The sequence below is a fragment of the Spermophilus citellus genome, assembly GCF_964194105.1.
Source record: "Spermophilus citellus genome assembly, chromosome: 5".
Taxonomy (NCBI): domain Eukaryota; kingdom Metazoa; phylum Chordata; class Mammalia; order Rodentia; family Sciuridae; genus Spermophilus; species Spermophilus citellus.
In genome coordinates this window covers 8271898-8298822 of record NC_138186.1, presented here as the reverse complement: position 1 = coordinate 8298822, position 26925 = coordinate 8271898, and the positions used below count along the sequence as shown (strand labels likewise).

Below are 26925 nucleotides of genomic sequence, written 5' to 3'. Positions count from 1 at the left end.
TTTATTCCTAAAGTCATCGTTACTATTACTTGTCTTCATAAGTAAGGATGTGCTTGGATTTCCTGCATTGAACAAAGCCATCAAATATATTTATGGACTTGTGCCTCTAATGAAGCAGATCCAAAAAGAACCAGATGAGAAAATACAACTATAAGTAAAAGCAAAATTTATACTGTCTGATCATTTGCTTCCACCAGGAATACCATAGCAGTCTGATCATTGACAATCTCATATATTCAAGTAATCCTCACATGTTCCCTTTTATTGCTGTCTCCTTTGCCCTCCAGGGGATGCAGCTTTCCTTGTTACATTCCTCTTCATGAATGAGAGCATTACATCAGGAATTGGATTCCTGTGTTCACTTAAGGTTCCAGTTAGCTTTGCTTCGGGCCCTGGCTTCTGCTGTACAACTTCTAACTAGTTATGGTGGTTTTGAAGCATGTCTAAAATCTGTTTATAGTTCTCTTCTCAAAAAGAAGAGCGTAGCTGTGGGCCCAGTGGGGCATGCCTATAATCCCAGCAGCCTGGGAAGCTGAGGTAGGAGGATCACAAGTTTGAGGCCAGCCTCAGCAACTTAGTGAGGAAATCAGTAAGACCATGTCTCAAAATAAAAATAAAAAGGATTGGGGATGTGGCTCAGTTGTAAAGCACCCCTGGGTTCAATCCTGGTAACAAAAAAAAAGGGGGGGGGCGGGGGAAAGTCTGATCATCCTTGACTTGTTAGTATCCCACTTCAAAAGAATATAGCGTGGTAGAAGTTGGCTTCTGAGCCCAGGTCAGGAGAGGCGCTATAGCTTCTGTCTTCTCTCTTGAACCACTGACTTCAGGGAAGCCCATAGCTATGCTGTGGGGACATGCAAGCAGTATAGAGAGGTCTACACTACAAGGAAGAAGCACCAGCTTCCTGAAGAGTGGATCCCCCCAGTCCATCAAGCCAGGGCTGCAGGTGACTGGAAACGCCTAAGAGAGTAGAGCCAGAACTACTCAGATCTGCCCATGCCTGAATTTGGGACCCGTAGACATTGTGTGAGATGATAAATGTTGTTTTAAGCTGCCAAGGGTAAGTGTAATCTATTATGTGTGTCAGATAACTGCCCTTCTTACAAATACATGCCACTGTAAATGTAAGGACTAGCTTGAAAAACGTAGGCATGCTGACATCCTCCACCATCATCAAAATCACCCTGAGTACCTGTGGTACGAAGGAAGACCTTATGTTCTCATTCTCAGTAAACTGCTCTCTTGTTGGCAGCGGCTGCACCTAAGTATTTTAACTCTAGTGTTTGGAGGAGGCTTGTTTTATTTGTGGTTAACCACACACTAGGTAGATTATGCTGATTCAACAAGGGCGATTAATCAATCACACAGAGCTGTGGCTTTTTGTTCAAAGTGGTTTTTTTTTGACAAAAACTCTTAGGAAAATTGATCTACTGTGCTGTGATACCCCCAAAACTTCCTGCTGGATTAGGAAAAGACAAACAATAATAAAGAAACTTAAGGACATCTCCATGATTTGACTCACGTAGACATTTAGGAGATGAAGGCCCCAAGTAACTGCTTACAGCTGTTATAAACACCAATTTTAAAAACTAAATAGTTCAAAGCATTTTAGATATTATGAAAGGGTCAGGTTGGCTCAGATTTTGCTAAAGTCTTCTTCCAGAGACTCCAATTTCAACACTTAGCTGTTTCTTTGTACCATCTTCATTGTCCTACAATGCTATGCTTACCTGTTTCTTTGTACATGATTCACTGTTCAGATACAGGGTTTAAGACACCCCGTGCATCTTCTTGAGCTAGTCTTCTCAGTGAGAGAGCAGTGTGCAGGCACCGGGGGCCTCCCAGACGGGAAACAGAATACAGAGGCGGGTGCATGTCCCAGAATGTTGGAAAGAGAAAAACCAAGGTGTTTCATTTCAGCTTTACGCATGCACCGTGTGTCCAAGAAACAAGGAGCAAATCGATTCTTCTCTCTTCCTCCCCTCCGGGATTAAAGACAAAAGACAAACTGGGCAGGGCACAGTGGCACACACCTGGAATCCCGGCACCTGAGGCAGGAGGACTGTGGGTTCAAAGCCAGCCTCAGCAACTTAACAAGGTCCCAACAACTTAGCGAGACCTTGTTTCAAAATGAAATATAAAAAAGGGCTGGGGATGTGGCTCAGTGGGTAAGCACCCCTGGGTTCAATCCTTGGCATCAAAAAAAATAAAAATAAAATAAAAGACAAGCTCATTACATTTAGACTCCGGGTTTGCTTTTGCTCCCCTCAGCCCTGGCTCATGCTCTCGGAAGGACAGAGCTCCCCTTCGGGGTCTTCTCGCCTTCCATGGGGCCATCTAGGTCCCACTGCCCCACCAGTGAGAGGTCACAGATCCCTCCAGGATGTCTGGTGGGAAGCTGCTGGCCTTGGAGCCTTTCTGCGAGGACAGAAAACCCCAGACGCCTGCCACAGACCACAGACAGGCCCTCCGTTCCTGTTTTTTAACTTGGGAGGTAGACTCGGGAAAACACGGACACTGCTGTCACTGTAGGAGACCAAGGCTGAGTACGGAAAGCTTTCGACATGACTGGGCCAGCAGCATGCTCTTCTATTAGCTGTTGGTCCAGAAAGAAGAGGGCAAGAAATCTTCGTCAATTACACTTTCCTCCAAGGCTCTCGTTACGTAACCAGAAAGCTTTACTTTTTAAAATAAAGCTTAATCATGTAATTAGTTGTCTCTCTTTCCAGTGTAGTTCCAAGGCTCGAATATTGTAACTTAAATTGGCTGGGGTGGTATAATTTAGTAGAAGATACTGTGTTGCCCTTACTTAACCCTAAAGGTATTTTAATAAAGTTTTCCTACCATAAGTCAGTGCCATAGAGTCACAAGCTATGTTTCTGTTAGGAGAAAACGTGTCCAAATGACCGTACACAAATATGACGACACTGGTAACACTGGACTTAGGAAATTAACTGTTCAACACATGCCTGTACTATATATTCAATAGACTGTGTCCCCACACCATTTCGTTCTCTTATAATCATAACAAGTGACAATGTGAATGTCCCAAGTACCACTGATCTCACACCAGTAAGGGTATGTTGATTTGTTGTTGTTGTTTTGGTACCAGGGATCGGGCGCAGAGGCGCTTTACCACTTAGCCACATTTCTAGTTGCTCACAGCCTGGCTAAATTGCTGAGACGGGTCTAGAACTTGCAATCTTCCTACCTCAGCCTCCTGAGTCGCAGGTATTTACAGGTGTGCACCAGTAAGCCTGGCAGACTTGTTCATTTTTGTCTTGAACAGTATTTCCAGTGTCTACCATTGGCTTAAGCGTTAAATAGCTGAGTTTCTCTCTTGCTGAACCTAGATTATAAAACTTGAGTAAGTTCTTGAGTTTTTTCTTCCCCTCTCTATTTCCTCCTGGAAGTCTCTATAAAGCACTGTATAGATCTAACTCTTGGTGACTTCAGAAAGGCTCTTGTGAACAGCTGAGATTTTCCTGAAAACATTCTGTAATAATACCATTTTTAACAAAATTCTCATAGTAAGCAATCTTCAGCCACCATTTCCAAGTGTGTGTGTGTTGGGGGGCAGGGCAAGAGGGCACTGCTACTTGCTTTGAGGGTTTGCCTAGGCATTGCTGAGCATGGTAACCCACATCCTACCTGCTCCAGAACTCCCCTCCCCCCACACCAGAGTGCTGGTCAGCCGGGGAGTTGTGACGCTCACCACCTCCTGCCCTATGACTGCCCAGCCCTCCATCCAAGTACCTCACCAAGCAGCACAGAGGATAGGCTGAGGGAAGAGTGGGCTGCCTCCCGGCTTTGCCAGGACTACCACCAGGTCCTGGGTCAGCTTTCCATTTGTCAGACCCTTGAAGACAACAGCAGCTGTGGTCGCTCTCAGATTAAATGATAATAGATATCCAATGCTGGAGCAGTGACCAGCCTTCAGTAACCCCCGCAAATGTGACACTGTTCGCCGCTCCAGTGACATACATATATGCAAATACGGTAAAGTGGATCAGAAACGAGGGGCAGGATTATGAAAGACCAACAACCGATGTTTTAAAATCTGAATTAGACAGTTTGTATTCTAAAACACACACAACAAATCTGTACCAATTAAATACAATAAAGTCAAAAGGGGATATAAATTACAGTTTTTCTTCCTTTAAAACAGACAATAGTAAAATACTACAGTCAGCTCACTATACACAAAAATCATGAACAGCAGCTTTTCAATAAAGTCTCCAATGTCTCCTCATTTCCCAATGCTACGAAATTGAAGGAGAAAGGTAGAGCGGGCTGCGCACGGTCTCACGCCTCCTCTCACCACCCGTAGACAGCTGCGCAGCCGGACCAGCGGTGCAGGCATCTCCGGCACAGGGACGTAGGCTACTCCTGTAAAACTCCACACACATATTGTACAACATCATCTCCATTTGCAGGAGAGTTTTACAAGTGAAGACACGACAGCAGGGTCGTCCGTATTCAGCCGTCTCCTGCAGACACAGTGTCACGTGAACCGGTGAAATTCATTTATAGCTCAGTCTGCCTCTTCAGCATTTTTCAGAATCAAACAAAACAGCAGCAGCAAAACCACACCACGACGAAATCTACCAATACCCAACCAACCCGCAAAACCCCACATCAGCACCCTTCCCCAGCACCCACCCCAACTCGAAGTCCGCCCTTTGTTGGCTCACATTAACACTGCTCTCTGCATCCCACCTGTCACCGTAGGAAGCTGGGCTGGAGCCAGGCCCCAGGTCTCGTCAAGGTTATCATACAATGTCAGGTCAGCAGGTGTCAGGCCGGTGGAAGACCAAAGAATACAGCTGTGAGACTCCTCAGTGTGCTTGTGAAACAGAGGACAGAGAAGGGCAGCATGGTGGCTTGGTAGCCAAGGGAAATATGGCACCAAACTTGCAGTCAAACGTATACGCTCACACAAAACAAGAGGGGACAGCAAAGACGTGCTGTCCCGGGTAGGTTCTTTGGTTATAAAGAACAGCGATCTCCAACCTTTTCTGTAAAGAGGGATTTGCAACCTCTTTCTTAGGCAATAAAATCTTTTTCATCTGCTCATGGAGAAGCGATGGCCCGAGTTGCTTTGTAACAAGGTCCAGTACCTTTCGATTTTCTACACGTCACCTGGATCTGCCTTTTACTGTGCAGTCTTGTCCGTCTCTGAACAGACATACTATAGATACACATTTCATATACATAATATATATTATTTATAAAACAAAACACATTAGAGCTTGACTCAAGATTCTACCTTAAGAACTGATTAAAACTGTACAAGAATACAGTCTGTTTGACTCTGTAGAGGTTCTACACAGCGGGATGTGTAGGAAGTGCAAACAAAAATACTGTCACTTAGTTAATCCGGGAGTTCAGTTCTCTTGCTCTCTGGAGAAAGCAGAGGCGAGGATTCACCCGAGGGACAAAGTGCTGATTCTCCTGCTGGGGAGGGGAAAGCACGAGGGTCCCCACGCTGGTCTGAAGTCGGCCGTGCTGCAGCGGGTCTTAAGATGGGCTGGTGCTTTCCTGGCCACCAGGTAAGCAGAGCTGCCCAGCTGGGGCCAGCAGAGGATGCGCTGGCTGCCTCTCACCGTGCAGCCCTGGTGCCCTGGAATGCAGAGGATGGTGAGTCCAGGCTCTTTTTTTTTTTTTTTTTTAATATTTATTTTTTAGTTCTCGTTGGACACAACATCTTTGTTGGTATGTGGTGCTGAGGATCGAACCCGGGCCGCACGCATGCAAGGCGAGCGCACTACCGCTTGAGCCACATCCCCAGCCCAAGTCCAGGCTCCTTGTCCCCACCTGTCCACCTCCCCACAGGGCCCACCCGTAAGGGATTTTAAATTTTGGGGTTTTTTTGTAGTTGTCGATGGATATCATGCCTTTGTTTTGTTTATTTTTTATGTGGTGCTAAGGATCCAACCCAGTGCCTCACACATGCTAGGTAAGTGCTCTGCCACTGAGCTACAACCCCAGCCCTGGGTTGGGTTTCTTATGGAACCCATTTCTGGAATTCACACCATGCAAGGCAGAAGCCAAACCTTGAGGTAAAACCTCAAGGCAAAGCAAAGTCAGCAAAAAAATAATAAAATTTTAAAAAGTTGCCTCTGATCCACGTTCTAAGTCATTTCGGGGTTAGAAATGAACTAGAATTTTAACACAGAAAAAGTTCTCAAATACACACTAAAACTTCCTAAACAACTTATTGAAACCAACATGGGCTGGAGGTGCAGCTCAGCGGTACAGCGCTTGCTCAGCGCCCCACCCAGAGGCCCTGCGTTTAATCTTCACCCCTGCAAACAACAGCCAGAAGAGACCTACCGAGCACTAAGGCAAATGCCTAGGGGAGAAGAATCTCCATCCTCCCATTATTTGGAGGCAGCAAACATTTCTGTAGATTCAACTTTTTTTTTTCCTTTTTCTTTTCAAAGACAGGGAGTGGAATCTAGGGCCTTGCACACACAAAGCAAGCATTCTGCCACTTGCTATTCTGGGACCTTTCGCAAGTGAGACCTTTCCTGTTTGTCAGGTTCTAAATAATCTAGGCAACAAGGCCTTGAGGGGGCTGTAGGCCCCTCCCTTCTGTTTTAGGGCCACGCTGCTCACAGTGCAGACCTTAGACACCTGCCGCCTCTCAAGTGACCTCTACCACACGGAAGCAAAGTCTTGGTGCTGAGGGACTCCTGGGATTTGAAAGGCTCTGACCCGGCCTTCTGAATGCAAAGGTGAAGCAGGTCATCCATGCTGATCCGGCTTCAAGGTCAGTTTGCAGGAAGTGGAGGATTTTTCAACAAATGCTCGGTTTGGTGGCAAGAACAGATACTAGCAAGGAGGGACTCTGTTCTCTTGGAGCTGGGGATGGAACCAGGGCCCCATGCACATGAAGCACCCACTCCACCACTGAGCCATAGCCCCTATTATTCTCATATGGGGGAAAGAAGCCTTTTTCTTATTGCAAAAGGTCACTTTTGTAGTTTATTTATGGAAAATGACCCCACACTTAAATGCAAAGGGCTGGTACAGAAAGCAGGGGGAAGACTGGGGAGAAGAGCAGCCTCATTGGAACGGCATCTTCTCCCCAGGCTTCTGAGGGTGTGAGTGACTCTGTGCACCGCCAGGGCTCCTTCATAGCTCACAGGAGTATGGGGCCAAAAATGTTATGAGAATAAACCTGGCATGGTGGCACATGCCTATAATCCCAGCAATTTGGGAGACTAAAACGGGAGGATCATAGTTTGAGATGAGCCTTAGCAACTTAGCAAGATCTTTTCTCAAACTAAAAAAAATAAAAAGGGCTGGGATGTAGCTCAGTGGTCAAGTACCCCCGAGTTCAATCCCCAGTGGCCCCCTACCAAAAGTTATGTGAATGGGAAGAAGTGGTGGTACTTGGGAATACGACACTTAAAGGCTGATAATCTCTTGTTTATGTAATTTGTTATGTTTTCCTTAGCAAAGGTCTATTTTGTTCCAATCTGGGTAACATCCAAACTTTATTTTTATTTTTATTTTATTTTTTTTTAAAGAGAGAGTGAGAGAGGAGAGAGAGAGAGAGAAGAGAATTTTTAATATTTATTTTTAGTTCTCGGCGGACACAACATCTTTGTTGGTATGTGGTGCTGAGGATTGAACCCGGGCCGCACGCACGCCAGGCGAGCGTGCTACCGCTTGAGCCACATCCCCAGCCCCACATCCAAACTTTAATTGCTCAGGAAGTCTGCCTGTATTTCCCCATGAAGCACAGTCCCGTAAGGGTACCAGATTACTGTACTTTATCAACTCTTCACCACCTATGTTTCCCCTTCCACTATAACATGTCTAAAACTAGGGTGTGTCTTGCAATTGCTGATAGTCATTTCTTTTTTTGTGATGCTGGAGATGGAAATAGGCATGTTAAATAGGCATCTTCAACTTATCTACATCCCTTGCCCTTTTCATTTTATTTTGAGACAAATTGCTCAGGCTGGCCTCAAACTTGTGATTTTTCCATATTTAGCATCCCAAGTAGCAGGGATTACAGGTATGCACCTGGGCACCTGGCTGTTTCTTTCTTTCTTTCTTTCTTTTTTTTGATACCGGGGATTAAACCCAGGAGTATTTAACCACTGAGCCACATCTGCAGCCTTTTTTAATATTTTATTTAGAGACTGAGTTGCTAAGTGCCCATTAAGTTACTGAGGCTGGATTTGAACTTGTGATCCTCCTGCCTCAGCCTCCCAAGCTGCTGGGATTATAGGTAAGTGCCACCGCACCTGGCTATTTTCCCTTCTTAATGATATATAAAATAATAGATCATATAATAATCAAAGGAATCATAGATTTGATGAAATAGGATAGATGCTACCAGATGACTTTGAAGAGCCAATAGCTAAACATCTCAGGGAAAGAATATGAGGTGAATTGATCCTTATCCACCTGGGTGCTCAATTAACACCAACTCATACGCTAGTTAAATAAAATAAAATAAAAACCCACTGGTCCTATGTATTTCATGGTTTCACTCTGGTTCCCAAAGCCAACCTGCTCTGACACACAGAGTGAACGGGACAGGTTGAGAGCCTGCTCCCCGGTGGGCATCTCCCCTGTTGGAAATATCAGGATGACTCTTTCCCACCCTGTCCCTGCGATGAAGGGCCTCTGGAGCTCTGTGTACAATCCGCCCTGCTCACCGACAGCACAGGACCCAAAAGGCTGCCTCTGGAATGTGTTACCTGGTCATTCTCTAACTTGGAATTCAGCTGGCCAGTATCCCGTGGCCCCTCTGGGACACTCTTACTGTCTGTTTTATTTGGTAGGTTCCTCCTGTTGGAGGCCTCTGCAGCAGAAGAATGTGTCAGACCGTCAAAGTCTCTTCCATCGGACACACCCATGAACTCTGTGAAAGAATGATCCTCGAGGATGTTCGTGGTGTGTTCAACTGTCACCTCCCTTGGGCAGAACTCCTTGGCTGCTTGGCCGTTTTTGCTGGGACAGGCATCCGGCTCGGACCATGAACCAGTCCTACACAGCAGTCTGGAGCTTTTCTCGGGGGCGCTCGCTTTGGCTAAGGCACTGTGTTCCTTGAGTGGCACCGTGTTCGTCTTCTCCTTTCCCAAGCCTCCTTCTCCTTCTGGCAACTCTCTGTTTGAGGGTAGTCTGGAATCGTGCCCAAGTGACAGTCCGGAATGTTCGCTGGAGTCTGGATCCTTCGTCTGAACGGCTAGCTGGTCTGAGCTGTCACTAGTAGGGACCACCATGTCCGACAGGGTGGCATTGGAGGCACTGTGGGAGAAGTAGCCACTGGTAATACTGCTGGTGGTAGGGCTGCGAGACACCTCTTTCTCCAGGACCCGTGAGTTTGTCAGATCTCCTTTAGAAGAAAACCATTCCCGGTTCTCCAAGCTGGCGTTGTAAACACTGAAGTCGGCAAACTCCACAGGGACGTAAGGCTGGGAGTTCATCAGCTGCCTGCTCATAGCTTCCAGCTCGTTCTCCTCCTCCTCGGAGTCCTGCAGAAACGAGAGTCAGCAGCTCACCCCGCAGCTCTGCGGCATCGAGACAAGCACTACTAAAGGCCCCCCGTCCCATTTTCAGTTCTGTTTTATATTTTCTTCCTTCTTTCCAAGTGGGTCAAATCTTATCACTTATTGTATACAAAAGTATATTATTCTCAGAGACCCGTGAACCCATGATCATCTAGTAAGAAGCCATTTATTTTTTTCCTACTCACCCAATGCTACCTGGAGATCTTTCCTTCCCTGGATTAAGGGATGGGACCCAGGGCAGTGGACCCTTAATTAGTTACTCGTGATTAACAGCAGATGCGATGTTTCCTCTTTTTCTCATTAAACCAGCAGAGGGAAAGCTAGAGGGAAAAGCTGCTCCTTCCTTTGGTCTTAGAATCTTACCTTGAGAAGCCAGGTACAGGTGGCTCAAGTCATTTGTGAAAACCTGAGCTATTTTATAGGGAGAGAGGGCAGTAAAATAGAGACCCCCAAGACCAAAAGCATGCAGTATTCCACTAAATAGTATAATATCCACTAAATAATATAATATTCTACAATATGAACGACCAATTACAGTTTTCTAGGATCACTGAGAAGCCCAGATGGAGGATTGGGCTAGAAAACAAGGAGAATAGATACTGAGGTTTAGATGAAAATCTCTTTCATTAAGTAGTTTTAATGAAGATTTGTTTTGCAAATATGGAAAAGTGGTGTTATCATCTCCCCAGACTCTCTCCAGATGAACGATTTTTAATTTTTGGATGGTGCTAGGGATGAAACCCAGGACCTCACACATGGGAACTATGCTCCCAAGTCATAAATGCATAATTTCATAATCATGCATAATTTGATAGAAAATGTTGTAAAACACATTCTAATTTCATATTCAAATGAAATAATATATTATCTAGTCCTCATAAGCAATTGATGCCACTACAAATAGTGCTTTCAAAAAGTTATTTTCATTCAAGAAATATTCATTGAGCACCCACTATGTGCCCGTCATTGTCCTGAGGATTTGGGAGTACCAATGGTGCTCCCTCCTTCAGGGAGCAATGACTTTGGTCCTTGCCCTTGGAACAACCCTGAACTCTGCTTGGATGAATGAGAATTTCATTCAAAATAGAACTTATAAACCTTAAAAATAGGTAGCTTTTTTACATTGGTCATCTGGTTTAACAAGATATTTATTTTTTTAAATATATTTTTTAGTTGTATATGGACACAATGCCTTTATTTATTTATTTTTTTTATGTGGTGCTGAGAATTGAACCCAGTGCCTCATACATGCTAGGTAAGCACTCTACCATTGAGCTACAACTCTAGCCCTAATAAGAGATTTTAAATGTCTGACTGCCAGGTGTGGTGGCACAAATTTATAATCCCAGCAATTCAGGAGGCTGAGGCAGGATTGTAAGTTCAAGGCCAGCCTCAACCACTTACGGAGACCTTGAGCAACCTGGTGAGACCCTGTCTCAAAATAAAAAATAAATAGGACTGGGGATGTGGCTCAATGGTATAATGCACCTGGATTCAATCCCCAGTAATAAAAAAGAAAAAAAAAAAAAGAAAGAAAGAAACCTCTGTTATAACAACAAGGTGACTGTAAAAACCTACAACCAAATATCAGCTTTAATCATTAAGGTTACATTTTAAGAGAGAGATCAAGAGAGAGACAGAGGCAGAGAAAAGGGCTTATCTAAGAATGTGCAAAAAAGATAGATCATTGTGCCGTGGCAGGTGGTTCACAAATGAACGGAAATTTCCTCTGTTGAATTTCATGGTAATATTTTCTTTTGTATCACAGAAAATGCTAGACACCTCAAAAATAGTTCAGTACTCTTCAATGCTCTTAGTTTAAAAAATAATTTAGTTTTTATTTATTCATTTTTATTTTATTTTACTTTATTGCAGTGCTGGGGATTGAACCCAGGGGCTGCACACATGCTAGGCAAGTGCTCTACCACTGAACTACACCCTCAGCCTTCATTTAGCTTTTAGAATAGTATTTAAAATGTATTTGAGGGTTGGGGGTGAGGCTTAGTGGTAGAGCATGTGCTTAGATGTACAAGGCCCGAAGTTCAATCTCTAGCACCAAAAAAGGAAAAAAAAAAGAAGAAAAGAAAAGAAAAAGAAAATGAAAAGTTTTTGACTATAAATTAGCTAAAGAAATCAGTAGCCTTAATTCCTTGGCCATTAAAAAGTAAATATCAAACAGCAGTCATAAAGTTCCTGAAATCAGCAAAACAAAAACCTTGCCAACACTAACTTCTCAGCATCTTATCTTTAGCTGCTTTCTAAGTTAAATAGCACTGGTAAAGTGAGTGGATTGGAGAAATTTAGGGGGGAATATTGGCAAAGGAATATTGGACGGAATCGTGTAATTCAGTAGGGTCTGCCTGTATTTTCTTTTTTGCTTTTTTTTTTTTTATTAGTTGCTCATGACAATACAATGATCTTGACATCTCTGCTTGTCATGTTTAGACTCAAAATTGAATTTCAAGTGTTTGTATCTTATACCTCCTTTAATCTCAGCTGGCACAGAAACACAATCCTCCAAGCCCTAAAGTACCTGATGCAATTAATTACTAAAAAGATCACCTCTTGCAAAGAAAAACTAATTTGTAGATGAAAATGAGTAACTTGGGGCCCGTTTGATGCCTGGAGGTTATTTCTTCTCAAGACTAGGAAAGGCACGTTATCCTAAAATACAATTCTGCTGAATGAAATATGCAACCATGAGTTTAACAAGTAGAAATAGGTATCAATTTATCAGACTCACAAAGATGAAAATTTCTTCCTAAAGGATCTTGCATGATCTTAGTAAAATCAAAGAATCTAAAGAGATTTAAGTTCAAATAGGAAGCAGTCTGCAGTGATATACTCAGGGAGGGAAAGGGCCCCATTGTCCCACAGGGACAAGCTAAAGGAGCAGGGACAACTTATTCCAGGAAAAGAAAGCTGAGTAGAGATCAGACACTTTCTAAACATAAAGGAGACTGAAAGGTTATGGAATTATTGTCTTCAAGGAAGAAAAAAAAATAAGAGGACTTCAATAGCTTAAAATGAATGTCGAGGGAGTTTGGTTAAATAGACTTTTCATACCAGAAGACTCATTGTTATTATTCTATCTTACAGGAGACTACACTAAGCACCTTCCTACAGTGTCTTAAGGCAAAAAGGATGAAAACCCTACCTAAAAGTGGAGCATGAAGTCAAGTTCTCAAGCTTCTCTATAGCTACAGTCTTCCATGATTTGATTTTTTCAATTTAACTTAGGCAGCTCATATTTACCTATAGACAAAACACCTTGATTTTAAAAAGGGATCACAACCCACATTAAAACAGTGACTCTCTGCAACGAGTCTGACTCGATGAGTGTGACTTCCACTCCTACTATAATCAAGCCTGTGCAGGCCTCCAGACAGTCGGCTTTCAGGATTGTATCTGCCAAGGGCTCTCAGTACTTCTGTCCATGGTACTGTGGGCAGGCCGGCTGGCTATCACACTGCACTGTGGGGAGCATGCGAAATCAATACAGTCAGCCCAGTCTTGCTGAAGGATGAGGGGTTGTTTGTCTTACACTATCATTAGCTGTAGACCTTGGGCAAGTCGCTTAATAATTCTAGACCTTTGTTTCTTCTTATAAATGAAAGAAATAAACCACACCTTGTCCATACAAGGCCTCAGAGATGGGTCATATGGTCACTCTATTGCCTTTATCTTAATTTACACAAAATAGGAAAAACACCTGTATATCTTCCCAAATTATGAGACAACAAAGTGTGGCTTTAAATGTGAAGCACAGCAATATATGCCACAGTTTCATTATATTTTCTGTAATTACAGAAATTCCTTTGGTAATTCAGTGGGTTTAAAAAAAATAACAGGAATAGTGTTTTGATAGTACTTTTCAAGAATAACTGCAATTTTCCTCCATCAGTCTGAACCATGATTCACGCTCTGATTTTTCAAGAGTGGAAGAGAAAAGAAAGTGAAGTAGGATCAAAGGCAGGCAAGAGGAGGAATAAAATTAAAGTTTCCTAAAGAGAAACTGAAACCTCTGATCAAACAAGCCACATACTGAAGTTCTATCAAAATATCCTGGAAAACTACTATCTGGAAAAAACTGGGCAGGAGCCTCAAGAGATGACACTGGAGTAGCTGTCATCAGAACCTGGCAGGAAAATGGCCCCATTCGACCCACGTGGCACACTTCAGGCTGCATTCGGTCGGAGTCTAATCGCTGCTTGAGATTTCCTGGGTCGAGAGAATCTGGTTCTGTCCCACGCTCTCCCAGCTGAGTGGTTTTAAGATATTTAAAACAAAGTGAAGAAAACAACTGAGGCAAGCAATCAACAGCAGAACCGCCCGTGGGGCAGTTCTAGAGGCTCACTCAACAGTCACTTGATGGTATTGTACCACAGCGGAGCATCACCATAGGTTTGAATCGTGTGCCTGTGCAGTCCAGTGATGTCCACAAAGGTCCATGCAGACAGGGCGCCAGAGAGTCCGAGGGGAAACAGCACAGCCATGTGGCCCTTTTAGCCCTTATTAATTGGGCAGGGGGTGGCCAGGAAAGTGGCTGGAGAGTTCATTAAAATTCACAGAGATGAAGGAGCAGCTGCTGCAATGTGTCCTTTTCTCCATAAGGAACTAAGATAGGGTCTTTGGGATAGAGGGACAGAGGAGGCCAACAGAAATGAAGGGGAAAGGGTGCATTTCTTCTTTCTTTTTTTTTTTAAATATTTATTTTTTAATTTTCGGCGGACACAACATCTTTGTTGGTATGTGGTGCTGAGGATCGAAGCCGGGCCACACGCATGCCAGGCGAGCACGCTACCGCTTGAGCCACATCCCCAGCCCATTTCTTCTTTCTTTATGTGAGGAATGAGGAAGTCATTTCCTAAGATCCAAGCAAGCAAGGAGTGGCCTGCTGCACACCCGGGTCAAGCTGGGGTTACTTCTGCAGGGTCCGATAGCAGCATATTTTGGAACTATTAAAGGATCACACTAATGAGGCTTTGGAATGGGCCTGAAGTGGAATAGCTGGGAGAGGAGACCCCCTGCCCCCCGACTCGGCCCGCAAAGCGGATCACATGCAGCCATCAGCAGCACAGCCTCCTCCTGCCCCCAGCTGGCTTTACTCCTCTCAAGTCTGGGAAGCCACAGGAGAGAGGAAGCTGGGACAGGATTAGGGAATTCTTTCCAGACTTCAGAATATACGGGTTTTCAAATATTTTTAATTGAGGTAGTAATTTAGAATCTGAAGTGTCTGGTAGGACACCACTTAAAAAAATTCTCTCAAATGCATAATTTTAAAATCAATGGCTGGGGAATGAGGTTCGGTAACAAGAGTTTCAACCTACCTGTGTAAACATAGGTAAGCCATCTTGAAAGCAAGGCTGAGAACAAGGGGGTTAGACCATATTCTGCCAGCTAATTAACAAAGGCTACTTGCACAAGAGCGATGAGGATGATGTGTACGGGAGGATGAGGGACCACAGAGCAGCTACAAACTACAGAATCACCTTGGCAGGAGCTCAGGCCACACAAAGAAGCTTCCAAACACACCCACGGCTAAATGCATTGTTACTTACTCCAAGTAAGTGCAATTCCTCTAGGTAGATTAACTTCAGGATCTGGGTAATACGTACAGGCACATTAAAAAGGTTTCGATTTTAATTAAAGTGATCACTATTACTTTGTGGTTTTTTTTTTTTTTTTTAAGTAAAGACCAGAATCATCAAAGACGTCTTTCTCCCATTTTTAAAGCAAACCTATCCAAAGCAAAAAGAAAAAAATAAAATAGAAGGAAAACTTAGAAAAAAAGAATAGGTCATGTCCACAAGTACACAAAATTTCATTACCAAGGACCATTTAAAAAAAAAAAAAAAGGAAAAAAACCAAAGATTTATCACGTCTTAATTTCTTGGAAAGCTTTTGTAAGACGATCTGTGAAAGGGCTTTACACCCACCACCAGGCAATATGACAGAAATGGTTCCAGAACTTACAATCTTCTTCTTGCTATGGTGATCTACGGGCATGCTGCTGCCATTGCTTCCAGGGGGGACAATGCAGCCAGGGTTAAGTGCCTGAGATGGAGGCATGCTCTGCAAAGGTTAAGACACACAGACGCATCACACACAAAGGACGACGACAGCGAAATACATAGTGAGTACATGCACGTTAGAAAAGCAATGCCAATGCCTAGATTGCACGTGAGCAACGCAGCAGCTGATTCTGTAGAGTTAAACTACTGGTGAAATCTGACAGGACTACACAGATTCAGTGGCAGAAAGCACCATTAGTTTTATTAAAAACTGAATAAGTAAAAGCTTTTAATATTTTCAAAAGGCCTAGGGGACATCTTTTACTCACTTGAAAGAAGAAAATTACTTGGAAAAGCCATCAACACAGAGATGTAAAACCACAACAATTAACAATTGAAAAAAATAGCCTACCACAGCCCTGTGTGTTTGAGAAAGAGGTACCTAAGAACAGAACCACTGAGAAATAACCCATGCGTGTCCACATGCAGCGTCCAACTTGTGAATGCAAACTGCTGTTCCCCCGAGACGGGGTGACACCACTCTGATTTGCACGGTACAGACAAGTCAAGCATTTACCTCTTGGCTTAGAAGAGGTCTTGCTTCAAGAGCCGTCCTTTTTTTATGCTCCTCTTTGACAGGCATCAGGGGCTTGAAAAACTTTGGTGGTTGAGGAGAGAATGCTTTAAAAGGGCTCACTGTTAAGGTGTGAGGACTCTCCGAGGCACAACCTGCGGAAGACAAATGGCATGAGTTTACAGCCACAGGGTGTGTTCACAGGCACCCAGGAAGGGAGGCGAAAACCTCACCAGAGGACCACGTGGTGTAATGACGACATGAAGACATGACTATCTGGTTGAGCATTAACATGGACATAGGCAAGAACAGGGATAAATCTATAAAATCACAGAGTTACCAAAGGGCTGGGCAGTGCGAGAGAAATTGGAAACAAAATGTTCTCCCTTCTTTCCATGACCCAGCTTTAAGTACCACTGAGCAGAACAATCTCAGCCCATGGACTTCCCACCTCTGAGTCCTCAGGCCCTTGTCATCTGTACATGCACATTTGCACTTTAACACTGAATGTTTTTTTATATATCTTATTTCCATGGTTACATTTTAAAAATATCTCTATTTTGTTTATTTTTATTTTCATGTGGTGCTGAGAATTGAACCCAGAGCCTCACTCCTAGGCAAGCGCTCTGCCACTGGGCCCCAGCCCCAGCCCCATGGTTACATTTTTAGAGAGCAAATAGAGGTTCAATAAGTATGCTCAATGAATGACTGAGCTCAGTGAAGGTTGACTGCCTGTCCCTTTCTGCCTCAGGCTACCCAGCCCCATACCGCTAAAGAAAGATAACTCTTGCTTGTTCTCTCATGTTACCTTGTCCGCAGCCTCTTTCCCCCTTCTATAATTTCTTCCCTATTCTTAGTACAATGACACTTAGTAAGTAAAATATAAACTATAAGGTAACAGATGATTGATATTTCTCGAGAACACTGTTTTCTTTAAGGCACTGGGAGGACTAAAAGTGAAGGTAATATATTGCCACTGATCAAATTGACTTTTGATCATTTTTGGACTTTAGGAATCAGTCATAATCCACGCCCCTTCTTTTGTGCTGAGGATGGAATCCAGGGCCTCAAGCATGCTAGGTAAGTGTCCTACGACTGAGCTACACACATCCCCAGAACTTCTTTTTTTAAATTTTATTTTGAAACAGGGTCTTATTAAGTTACCAAGGCCTCTCAAGGATTAGAGGCATGTGCCATTGTGCCCAGCCCAATCGTATTCTCTTAAAAAACTCCTTTAAGCTGGGAATGTAGCTCAGTGGTAGAAAACTTGCCTAGAATGTGTGAAGTCCAGGGTTTGAGCCCAGCCCTGGAAAATACATACATACATACATACAAAAAAATAAAAACAAGAACTCCTTTGATTCAAGCATAGTGGTATACACCTGTAACCTCAGCTATTCAGGAGGCTTAGGCAGGAGGATTACAACCTTGAGTCCAACCCAAGCAACTTAGCAAGATCCTATCTAAAAATAAAAATGGCTGGGGATGTAGTTCAGTAGTAGAGTGCCACTGGGTTCAGTCCCCAGTAACACATATATATAATTCCTTTAGGAACACCAAAAAAAAAAAAAAATTTTGGAAAATCTGAAGTGATATGCAATACACAAAAAGCATGCTACTATTATTATTTGGATATGGTGAATGGAAAGTAAAATGGAAATCCAGTAAGAGGACAGATGGCTTCAATCCACGAGCATACTTTGGTTCATCTAGCTGATAAGAATCTAAGCTTTGTATGTCATTATGTGATAGCCGTGGAAGACTGTGTATGCTGTTCCCAAGTAATTAAAAAGAAATGTCACCGCAAAACCATGCGACCACTACCTTCTTTGCTCCTCCGAGGTGAATCCCTGGGTAAGGTTCCGTAGCACGCCACATCTTGGTAACTGGAGCTGTAGTCAGACATGTCTAACTGGCTCTCTGGCCAACCCTACAAGGTAAAAGTACAGGCTCACTGTGAGGCAGTCACTCCAAAAGGAGAAAGAAGCCTAGATTTGAGTTTCTCCTATGTTTAATGGCAGTTATGTGCCTTTTATTATGACGTATTTCAAACAGAGATAAAAGTGCTCAATATAACAAACACCATCAAACCCAAGGTATCCCCAGAGTAAAACATGTTAATTTTATTGTATTTCCTTAAGACTTACAAACACAGTGACATCCATTTGTGAACCCCTCTCAGAGGCAGCCCTTTCTATCAGTCTGGCCTACATCTGTGGTGACTGGATAGTGCAAGGACGATCCATACACACTTGAGAGTAAAATGGTTCCATTGACAATTCTGCCTGGTAGTAGCCCAAGTTAGCACTGAACCAGGCAAACTAGGTGGTGTGCTGACTTCATGTATACCTGAGACTCAAGGTGCACTAAGTGTACTAAGTGGTGTACTAAGGGAGAAAACTTACATGTTGTTTGAGCTTATCTACCTGATTTCAACTTCTTAGGAGTGGGCTACCTCTGAGGAATAGACTCTGGATTTCTTGAGGACATAATCAGAAAGTATAAATACCAGTTATGTTCTCAAGAGCTTGGATCCTGCTAGTGACCCGGCAACGCCCACAGATGCATACCTTGTCATCTTCGTCAAAGCCAGAAAGGTCTGGTCGACTAGAGGAGACCTATAAGAGATAAGTAGTTTTTATAAATGTGGCTCATATAGTTAACATAATTGTCTATTTTTACATACATATATTTTTTTAAAAATAATATTTTAAAAATAAATAAATAAATAAAAATTATGTGCCAGGAATTGAATCCAGGGGAACTTAACCACTGAGCTACATCCCCAGCCCTTTTTATTTTTTATTTCCAGATAGGGTTTGCTAAGTTGCTCAGGGTCTCAAAAAGTGAGGCTGGCTTAGAATTTACAATCCTTCTGCTCCTGAATTGCTGGGATTACAGGTGTTAGTCACCATGCCCAGGTATAATCTTTTTGTTGTTATTGTTTTTGTTTTTGTCAACAGGGATTGAACTCAGGGGCATTTAACCACTGAGCTACATCCCCAGCCCCTGCCACCCACCACCCCCCTTTTTTAAAAATTTTGAGACAGGGTCTTGCTAAGTTGTTAGGATCTCACTAAGTTACTGAGGCTGGCTTCGAACTTGAACTTGTGATCCTCCTACCTCAGCCTCCTGAGCCATTGGGATACAGGCATATACCACCATGCCCACCTATAATTGTCTTTTTATAGAAAGAAATGTCACACCACGGATGTCCTGAATGCTGTGTGACCTCTCTCTTCTTTCATTTCCCTCTCCAGGAATAATGACTACACTCAATAAGAAGTTACTTCCACACCTATGTTGTGTAATTACATGTGCATACACAGATAAACAATGAATAGCAGCCAGGTGCAGTGGCACAAAACTGTAATGCCACCAACTCAGGGAACTGAGGGAGGAGGATTGCAAGTTCGAGGCCAGCCTCAGGATCTTAGTGAGACCCTCAGAAACGTAGTACTTGAGATAAAAAGTAAAAAGGGCTGAGGATGTAACTCAGTGGTGCAGTGCTCTTGGGTTCAATTCCTAGTAACGATAAAGGGGGAAAAAAGCAATAATCAGTATCTCTGTAGTCCCCACCCCAGCCCCCCACTGCTGGAGATGGAACCCAGGGCCTCCTGTGTGCGAGGCAAGTGCTCTACCATGCCCATTTTCCATATTTTTGTACTTCATGTAAGTATTGTCTTACTACACTTGGTCTTACACAGCGTGATGGATTATTTTGTTCCCTTCTCCTGTTAACGGATATTGAGGCTGCTTCTAACTTTTTTCTATTAGAACTCTGATGAAAACACCCCATAGCCAGGCATGGTGGTGCCTGCTTATAATCTCAGCTACTCAGGAGGATGAGACAGGAGGATTGCAAATTTGAGGCCCACCTGGACAACTTAGTGAGACCCTGCCTCAAAATAAAAAATAAAAAGGGCTGGGGATGTAGTTTGGTGGTAGAACACTTCTGGGTTCAATGCCCAATACTGACTAAAAAAAAAAAATCCATCTTCTCATTTCTAATATTTGTATCTTTTCTCATATTTTCTTTTCCTCCCCAATGAATCTTCTTTAAAAAGCCAGTCCATGTGACCAGACTTTTTAAACAACCTGCTTTTCAGTTTTGCTGATTCTTTATTTTTCTTAAGTTTGTTCTAATATTATTTGAATATGTTATTTTTCTGTTCTCATATTTATTTCCTTCCTTACTTAAATGATTCTGGTTTTCTTTTTTTCTAACTTAAAATAAACTGTATCTATAACTATTTGCCTATTATTTTTATTTTTTGCAGGACAGGGTATTGAACCCAGGGGTGCTTTACTGTTGAGCTACTTTACCAGCCCTTTTCAATTTAATATTATTAATTTTATTTTGTGATACTGGGGAATGAACCCCGGGGCACTCTACCACTGACTTACATCCCCAATCCTTTTTATCTTTTGAGATAGGGCCTAGCTAAGTTGTCCAGGCTGGATTTGAACTTGTGATCCTCCTCCCTCGGGCTGGGATTATAGGTGTGTGCCACTGCACCTGTCTTATCTATAAATCTGTAGAATATAAGGAACTCTTCCCCTGGCCTTTTTAAAAAACCATAACCACAATACATTATCATTTCTATACAACTTAGGTGATTCATAGATACTATCAAATATACAGTCATGTTCAAATGTCTCGTAAACATTTTCACAATTAATTTATTTTGGATCTGGACCAAAGTAATTCATACATGCAATTGACTGATATATTCAGTGTCTATAAATCTACGAGTTCTCCCTTTTCTTAAAATTAATTTTTTTTGGAGCTTTATCTGTTTTTAAAACAATTTAATTAAATTTAATTTGTTTAAAAAAATTAGGTCATTTCCCCTGTAGTTTCCCATAGTCCGGATTTTGCTAATTGAATTTCTGTGGTGGTATTTAACACTTTCATCTGTGTTCTTTGAAAGTTAGTAGCTAGACCTGGAGTCTTTTTTTTTGGGGGGGGGGGTTGGGCCGTGGGGGAGGGGCAGGGATTGAACTCAAGGGCACTCAACCATTGAGCCCATCCCCAGCCCTATTTTGTATTTTATTTAGAGACAGGGTCTCACTGAGTTGCTTAGTGCCTTTGCCGTTGCTGAGGCTGGCTCTGAATTCTCGATCCTCCTGCCTCAGCCTCCCAGGCTGCTGGGATTATAGGCATGCACCACTGTGCCTGGTTAGACCTGGAGTCTTGATTAGGTTAAGGTGTAAAGAAAAAAAGAAAGAAAGAAAGAAATTTAGATTATTTCATGTTTTTGTTTTGTTTTGTTTTGGTGTTAGAGACTGAATCCTGAACCTTACACATGTCAATCACACACTCTATCACTGAGCTACATCCCCTAGCCCGTTTACCCCCCTTTCCCCTTTCTGAAATAGGACTTAATATGTTGCTGGTCCTGAACTCTTGGGCTCAAGAGACCCCCTCCCCCCACTTCAGCCTCCTGAGTAGGTGGGACTTCAGGTACACACTACCATACCAACCTCCCCCTCCCCGCCCCTCCCGTTTTAACGTAAGAACCATAAATTTCCTAATAGTAACTCTCACTCTTTCATTTTATCTATTGTCTAGTATTTTTAAAAATATTTCTTTTTTTAGTTGTCAATGGACCTTTATTTTATTCATTTATTTATGTGTGGCGCTGAGAATCAAACCCAGTGCCTCATATAAGCGAGGCGAGCATTCTATCACTGAGCCACAACCCCAGCCCTACTGTCTAGTATTTTATGTATAAATAAGAAGAACAGGGAATTTAGGGCTCATCATTTCCATTTAAATACCACTTGAACTGCATCCTACAATATCAACATATGCCTGTTTTTATTATCATTTAGTTGTAAATACTTCCTGATTTCTATCCTGATTTCTTCTCGGGTTCATTATTCAGCAGGACCGAGTTTCCTCTATTACAGCTGTCTAAGTCTTATTATCTGTCCTAGGGCCTGCACTGTGGTCAGAGGCAACGCCTGGGACAGAGCTTACTGCTCTCTGCTGTGATTTCCTCTGTGTGCTGTAAGACAACTTTGCAAACCTTCACCATGGTTTAATAGTTTTCTGGTAATTCTGGAGATAGGGAAGGCAAATAATCCTGTACTTTTCCTTGGAAGGCTCTCACTTCTACTCTGCTGCTTCTGGGAAGGGAAAGCTTTGAAATTGGTCCACGCACTAATCTGTCCTTTATTCCCATGACAGTGTCCCCTCTGCCAGAGGCAATTTCTGTCGACTGAATTTTCTAGGTGAATTGGTCGAGAAAGATGATCAAAACAGTCAAAAGAAAGACTAGGAACTGAGAAGCAAGGATACGTTAAGCCTGGCTCTCTGCTGTGTCCCTGGTACAGAAAAGCAGGCTCAGCACTCTGGGGGAGGTACTCCCATGCCAGGAGTGACAGTCCCACTGTGCCAGCCCCAGCCTCCCATCCCTGAGGCCCCCACCCAAATCCTGAGGCAGGTCATGCAGGAAGCCGGTCCCCACCAGGGCGAGCTTACGTTGTGAACATTCGGTGTGCTGAGGCTCCTCCGGATGTGCCGGGCTCTGGTGGAAAGTGCCTCTTTGACCGTGACGGCCTGTCAACGTATAATTTAAAGACAACGTTCATGAATGTCTCATCTCATTATTAAAGGAACACATGTATTTGTAGAAGATTTAGAAAATACAGATGAAAAGATCACTTTGCTAATATGGATCACACGTGCGCACAAATCCATATTTACAAAACTGCAATTTTGCTGTGCCCGCTTTTTTCTTTATTCGCACAGTTTCGTTGAAAACAGTAAAAAAAAAAAAAAAAACAGAAAAAATGCTGGGCAAAATACATTTCAACTGTGAATGTTTTCACACAAGTGACAGAGGAGTGTGCAGAGAAAATGAGGAAATGAGAAGATATCTTTAGCTGTATGTTTCACTTTCAAAACAACAAAGAGTTTTATGCTATTTATGTTTCACTCAGGTAGCAAATTAGGTTTCTACTAAAGGAAGATGATCCTGACAGGTGCCAGTCTGGTTTCTCCTGCTGCTTTGCTCAACACAGACTTTCCATATTGCCAACCACTTGCTCTCATGCGGTCAACACAGGACATACACCTGGTTTTACAGTTCCAATACAGAGTGAACCACTTTTGCTTGAATGTCTCCGCTGTTATCTCAAAAATTAACTTGGGTCTCAGAATTAGGCAGAGAGTGGCAGCATGTGGTTAAACATATGGACTCTGGAATCCAGCTGCTTAGGGTTTACATCTGACTTTGTGCCCTTTCCTAAGTAGCTGTGAAATCTGTGGCAAGGAAGCTGACTTTTCTCAGACTCGATTTCTTCATTTAAAAATGGGAATTATAACAGTTTTACCTTTGACAATTAAACAACATATCCCTAATGGTTTAGATACGAGGTGATCCCTAAAAGCTCATGAGTGGAGCATGCAAAAAAGTTTAGAGGTGAAATGATTGGGTTAGGAGAACCTTAAGCTAATCATTGCATCAAACCACTTGAATAGATTAACTAATGGTAACTGTAGGCGGGTTAGGTGTGGATGGAGGAGGTGGGTGGGTGGGGTGTGCCTTTGGGATTTACATTTGTCTCTGGCAAACCAGAGCACCACGTCCTGAGCTGCTTACCTCCTCCACACCCTTCCGCTATGATGTGCTGCTTTACTGTGGGCCCAGCACAATGGAGTTGGCCATCTGAGGACTGAGACCTTTGAAACCATGAGCTCCTCAAATAAAGATTTTCCTCCTCTAAAATTGTTCTTGTCAGGATTTTGGTCACAGTGATGAAAAAGCCACCAGAGAACAGTATCTAAATTATATTCCGGCACAGTGCTTGGCAGATTGGAAGTACTCAATGAAAGTTCGCATTATCTTTATTTGGGACACTATTTTGTCCAAGTCCTTTCAGTAAGGACATTTGCCACATGACTGCTCCTTCTCTGATAGATTTAGACAGGTGCTTGGTTACAAATTCGTCCCTGCTCCCTGGGGTGAAGGCTAGTGACTTCCTGCAGTCCAGCTATTCAGATACTCGCCTGCCTGAGCCGTTCAAGGCTCAGAATGTTCTCCACCTGCAGAACGCCCCGCGTGTACTTCTCGATGTACGTCTCTCCGTCGGACGTGCCCTCGTTTTCACTCCGGGCTGCCAGGAGAGCCAAGGTTTCCCGGTCCTCGATCTCCTCGGTTGCCTAAAGAGAGAGGAAAGAAAAGACAGTACTCACGTGGACAACGTTTTCATCAAAAGTGTGGTGAGACCAACTGCGGTAATCCCAGCAGCTCAGGAGGCTGAGGCAGGAGGATCTCAAGGTCAAAACCAGCCTCAGCAATAGCAAGGTGCTAAGCAACTCACTGAGACCCTGTCTCTAAATAAAATACAAAATAGGGCTGGGGATGTGGCTCAGTGACAGAGTTCTTGCTTAGTTACTATGTACTAGGCCCTGAGATGGATCCCCAGCATTGCAAAAATAAATAAATAAATAAATAATAATAATAAATTGTTTTTAAATAATATAAATTGTACCTTTGGTATGTTGGAGACTATTTCATAGGTTACACCACAGGAATAAAATATATTTTTCAATGATATTCTCCTCTTCAAACTCTGTGTAAAACTCTGGCGGAAAAGAAAAGGATAGATTAAACTGTGTAACAAATACAGGTTCAATATTTTACCAACTATAAATGCTTTATGCATACTTATGTTTCTGATATATACACACAATATTCCGAAAAACAGGAAAAAAGGAAAACCCTATAAACTTAAATATCCTGTCTATACTTCTGAGGGACAACAACATCCAGGAGTGACTTGGAGACTGCATTGCGGAGGGTGCAGCACAGAGTCTCTGTGGTGGTATTCCCCTCCCCTCTGCTAACTCCATTTAGTCTCTCCCTTTAATCAGACTTTCCAGAACCCTAGGGGGGTGAGTTTTGCCAACAGCACTCTGAGATGTGACCTGGCCAAGTGGTTGCACAGGGACTCATTTGCAGTCTGTGTTTTGTCCTGGTTTTGTTACTAACCTGACTGGGCCTGAGACTTAACCTCTTAGTCTATATTTCTACTTTTCAAACCATAAAATGTCATTGCCAGGATGACGGGTTTCCTCTCAGTCAAGGTGGCCAAGTGTTCTGGGGATGACATTTACCTCTGAGGGCCTGGCGCCCAGTGATCTTGGAGAAATGACAGTCAGGCTCTAACCTGGCCAGTGTGGCCACATTCTGCACCTTCCCTGTATTCACACTGTGAAACAGGACTGGGACAGAAGGAAGACTGGGACCTGGGAGACACAGCAGAGCGCCTCTGTTGCTACCTGTTTGTTGTAAATGTTGGCTGCAATCCGTTTCCTTAATACCAACTCCATGGCAGCCGGGTGGCTGAGCTGGACGGTGGTCTTCACAATCAGGTAAATCCTTTCATTCTGCGGTGTGACCCTGTTCAAGTGAACAGAGTCGTGTACTGAGGAGTCCCAAGAGGCGGTAGCTGAAACCTAGGAGGGAGGGAAAACATGGCGAGATGGAAATAAGTTCAACTCGACCTAGTCAGACACACTTCTTTCCTCACCTATTCGGAACAACACAAATGGTTTATTTTTTGAAGTCCCCGCTCCTCCTTCCCAAAGCAGACCAGAAGGGCTTATCAGGAAGACCCCCCCTCCCCCACTGAGTGCTAATCAGAGGCCTCCAACAGACCTGGGGATAAATTACCTCGTCATCACTGTGCTTTATAATGGGCAGGTAGAAAAACTGGCTGCCATGCTCCTTGGGCAGGATGGAGTTCACGCCCGATGCGTGTGGACCCACGAGCTGCTCGTTGGCACTGAGGTCATCCGCTAACCAAGTTCAAGATTAAGGCACAGGATAAAGAGGTAGGGGAAAGATAGTTTTTAAGCAATCACCCAAAATTCAAAAACATATATATATTTTTTTCTTTTTGAGGTGCTGGAGATTGAACCCAAGGCCTGTGCATACTAGGCAAGTATGCTACCACTGAGCTACACTCCCAGCCCCAAAATACACTTATTATAGAAAATGTTAACATGCGACATATTTTTTTTTCTTTCATTCTCTATCCTCAAATTGAAATAGATACTCTAAGATCACAATGGCTTTAATTCCTTAAAAATACAACTCTAGCCAGGCAGGGTGGTGCATGCCTGGAATCCCAGAACCTTGGGAGGCTGAGGTGGGAGGATTGAGAGTTCAGAGCCAGCCTCAGCAAAAGTGAGGTGCTAAGCAAGTCAGAGAGACCCTGTCTCTAAACAAAATAAAAAAAAAATAGGGCTGGGGATGTGGCTCGCGGAGTGAGGAGCGCGCACCTCAGCCATCTGGCCGTCTGGCCCATGGGTCTGGGGCAGGTGGACCTCCGCAGGCTGATTGCATCTGCTGGACCATGTGAGGATCCTTATCACACAGGAAGAACATTTTCATGACATTTAGGTGCTTTTATATTCATCTCAAAACAAAATTCTGAACTGGGGACGTGGCAGGTACCTCTGAGCAGACTCCTAGAGCAGGTACCACTGCCTCTTCCATCAGCCACTTTCCCCACTGAAATGCGGATATCTTTCTACAGGCCACCTCTGTGGTTTGGAAAAGCCTGCTTTTTGTTTGTTCCAGCTTCCAGATCAACCAGAAACTCTTAGGATGCAGTTATCTGCTGACTTCTCCAGGAGGGAAAAAAAAAAAAAAAAAAAAACTGACATAGGTCTTCTGTTGCAAATTGCTTAATTATCAAAAAATTATTTTGCAAGCTGAAGGCTGATTTTAATTTGAAACAGGTGCTTAGGTCGTGGTATTTGTGAATTCTTTGCCTATTG

General features: G+C 43.2%; 1 protein-coding gene across 7 annotated transcripts in view; it reads right to left on the bottom strand.

Moving 5' to 3' along the window:
• Positions 1-4058: 4058 nt before the first annotated feature.
• Positions 4059-26925, bottom strand: part of KIF13A (kinesin family member 13A) — a 180101-nt gene continuing 157234 nt past the window's right edge. For 3 of the 7 annotated variants that reach the window (XM_081295321.1, XM_081295324.1, XM_081295326.1), the window contains 11 exons: positions 25814-25938; positions 25420-25596; positions 24630-24722; positions 24145-24297; positions 22615-22692; positions 18695-18742; positions 17949-18054; positions 16128-16279; positions 15513-15611; positions 8724-9500; positions 4059-5623 (listed from right to left, as the gene is read on the bottom strand). In XM_081295321.1, coding sequence (XP_081151447.1) covers positions 5603-5623; positions 8724-9500; positions 15513-15611; positions 16128-16279; positions 17949-18054; positions 18695-18742; positions 22615-22692; positions 24145-24297; positions 24630-24722; positions 25420-25596; positions 25814-25938 — 1829 coding nt within the window. In that variant the 3' untranslated portion in view covers positions 4059-5602. Of the gene's footprint in view, positions 5624-8723; positions 9501-10071; positions 10113-15097; positions 15140-15512; positions 15612-16127; positions 16280-17948; positions 18055-18694; positions 18743-22614; positions 22693-24144; positions 24298-24629; positions 24723-25419; positions 25597-25813; positions 25939-26925 lie in introns of those variants that run through there. The other 4 variants (XM_081295325.1, XM_081295323.1, XM_081295322.1 and 1 more) reach the window with 3 other exon arrangements.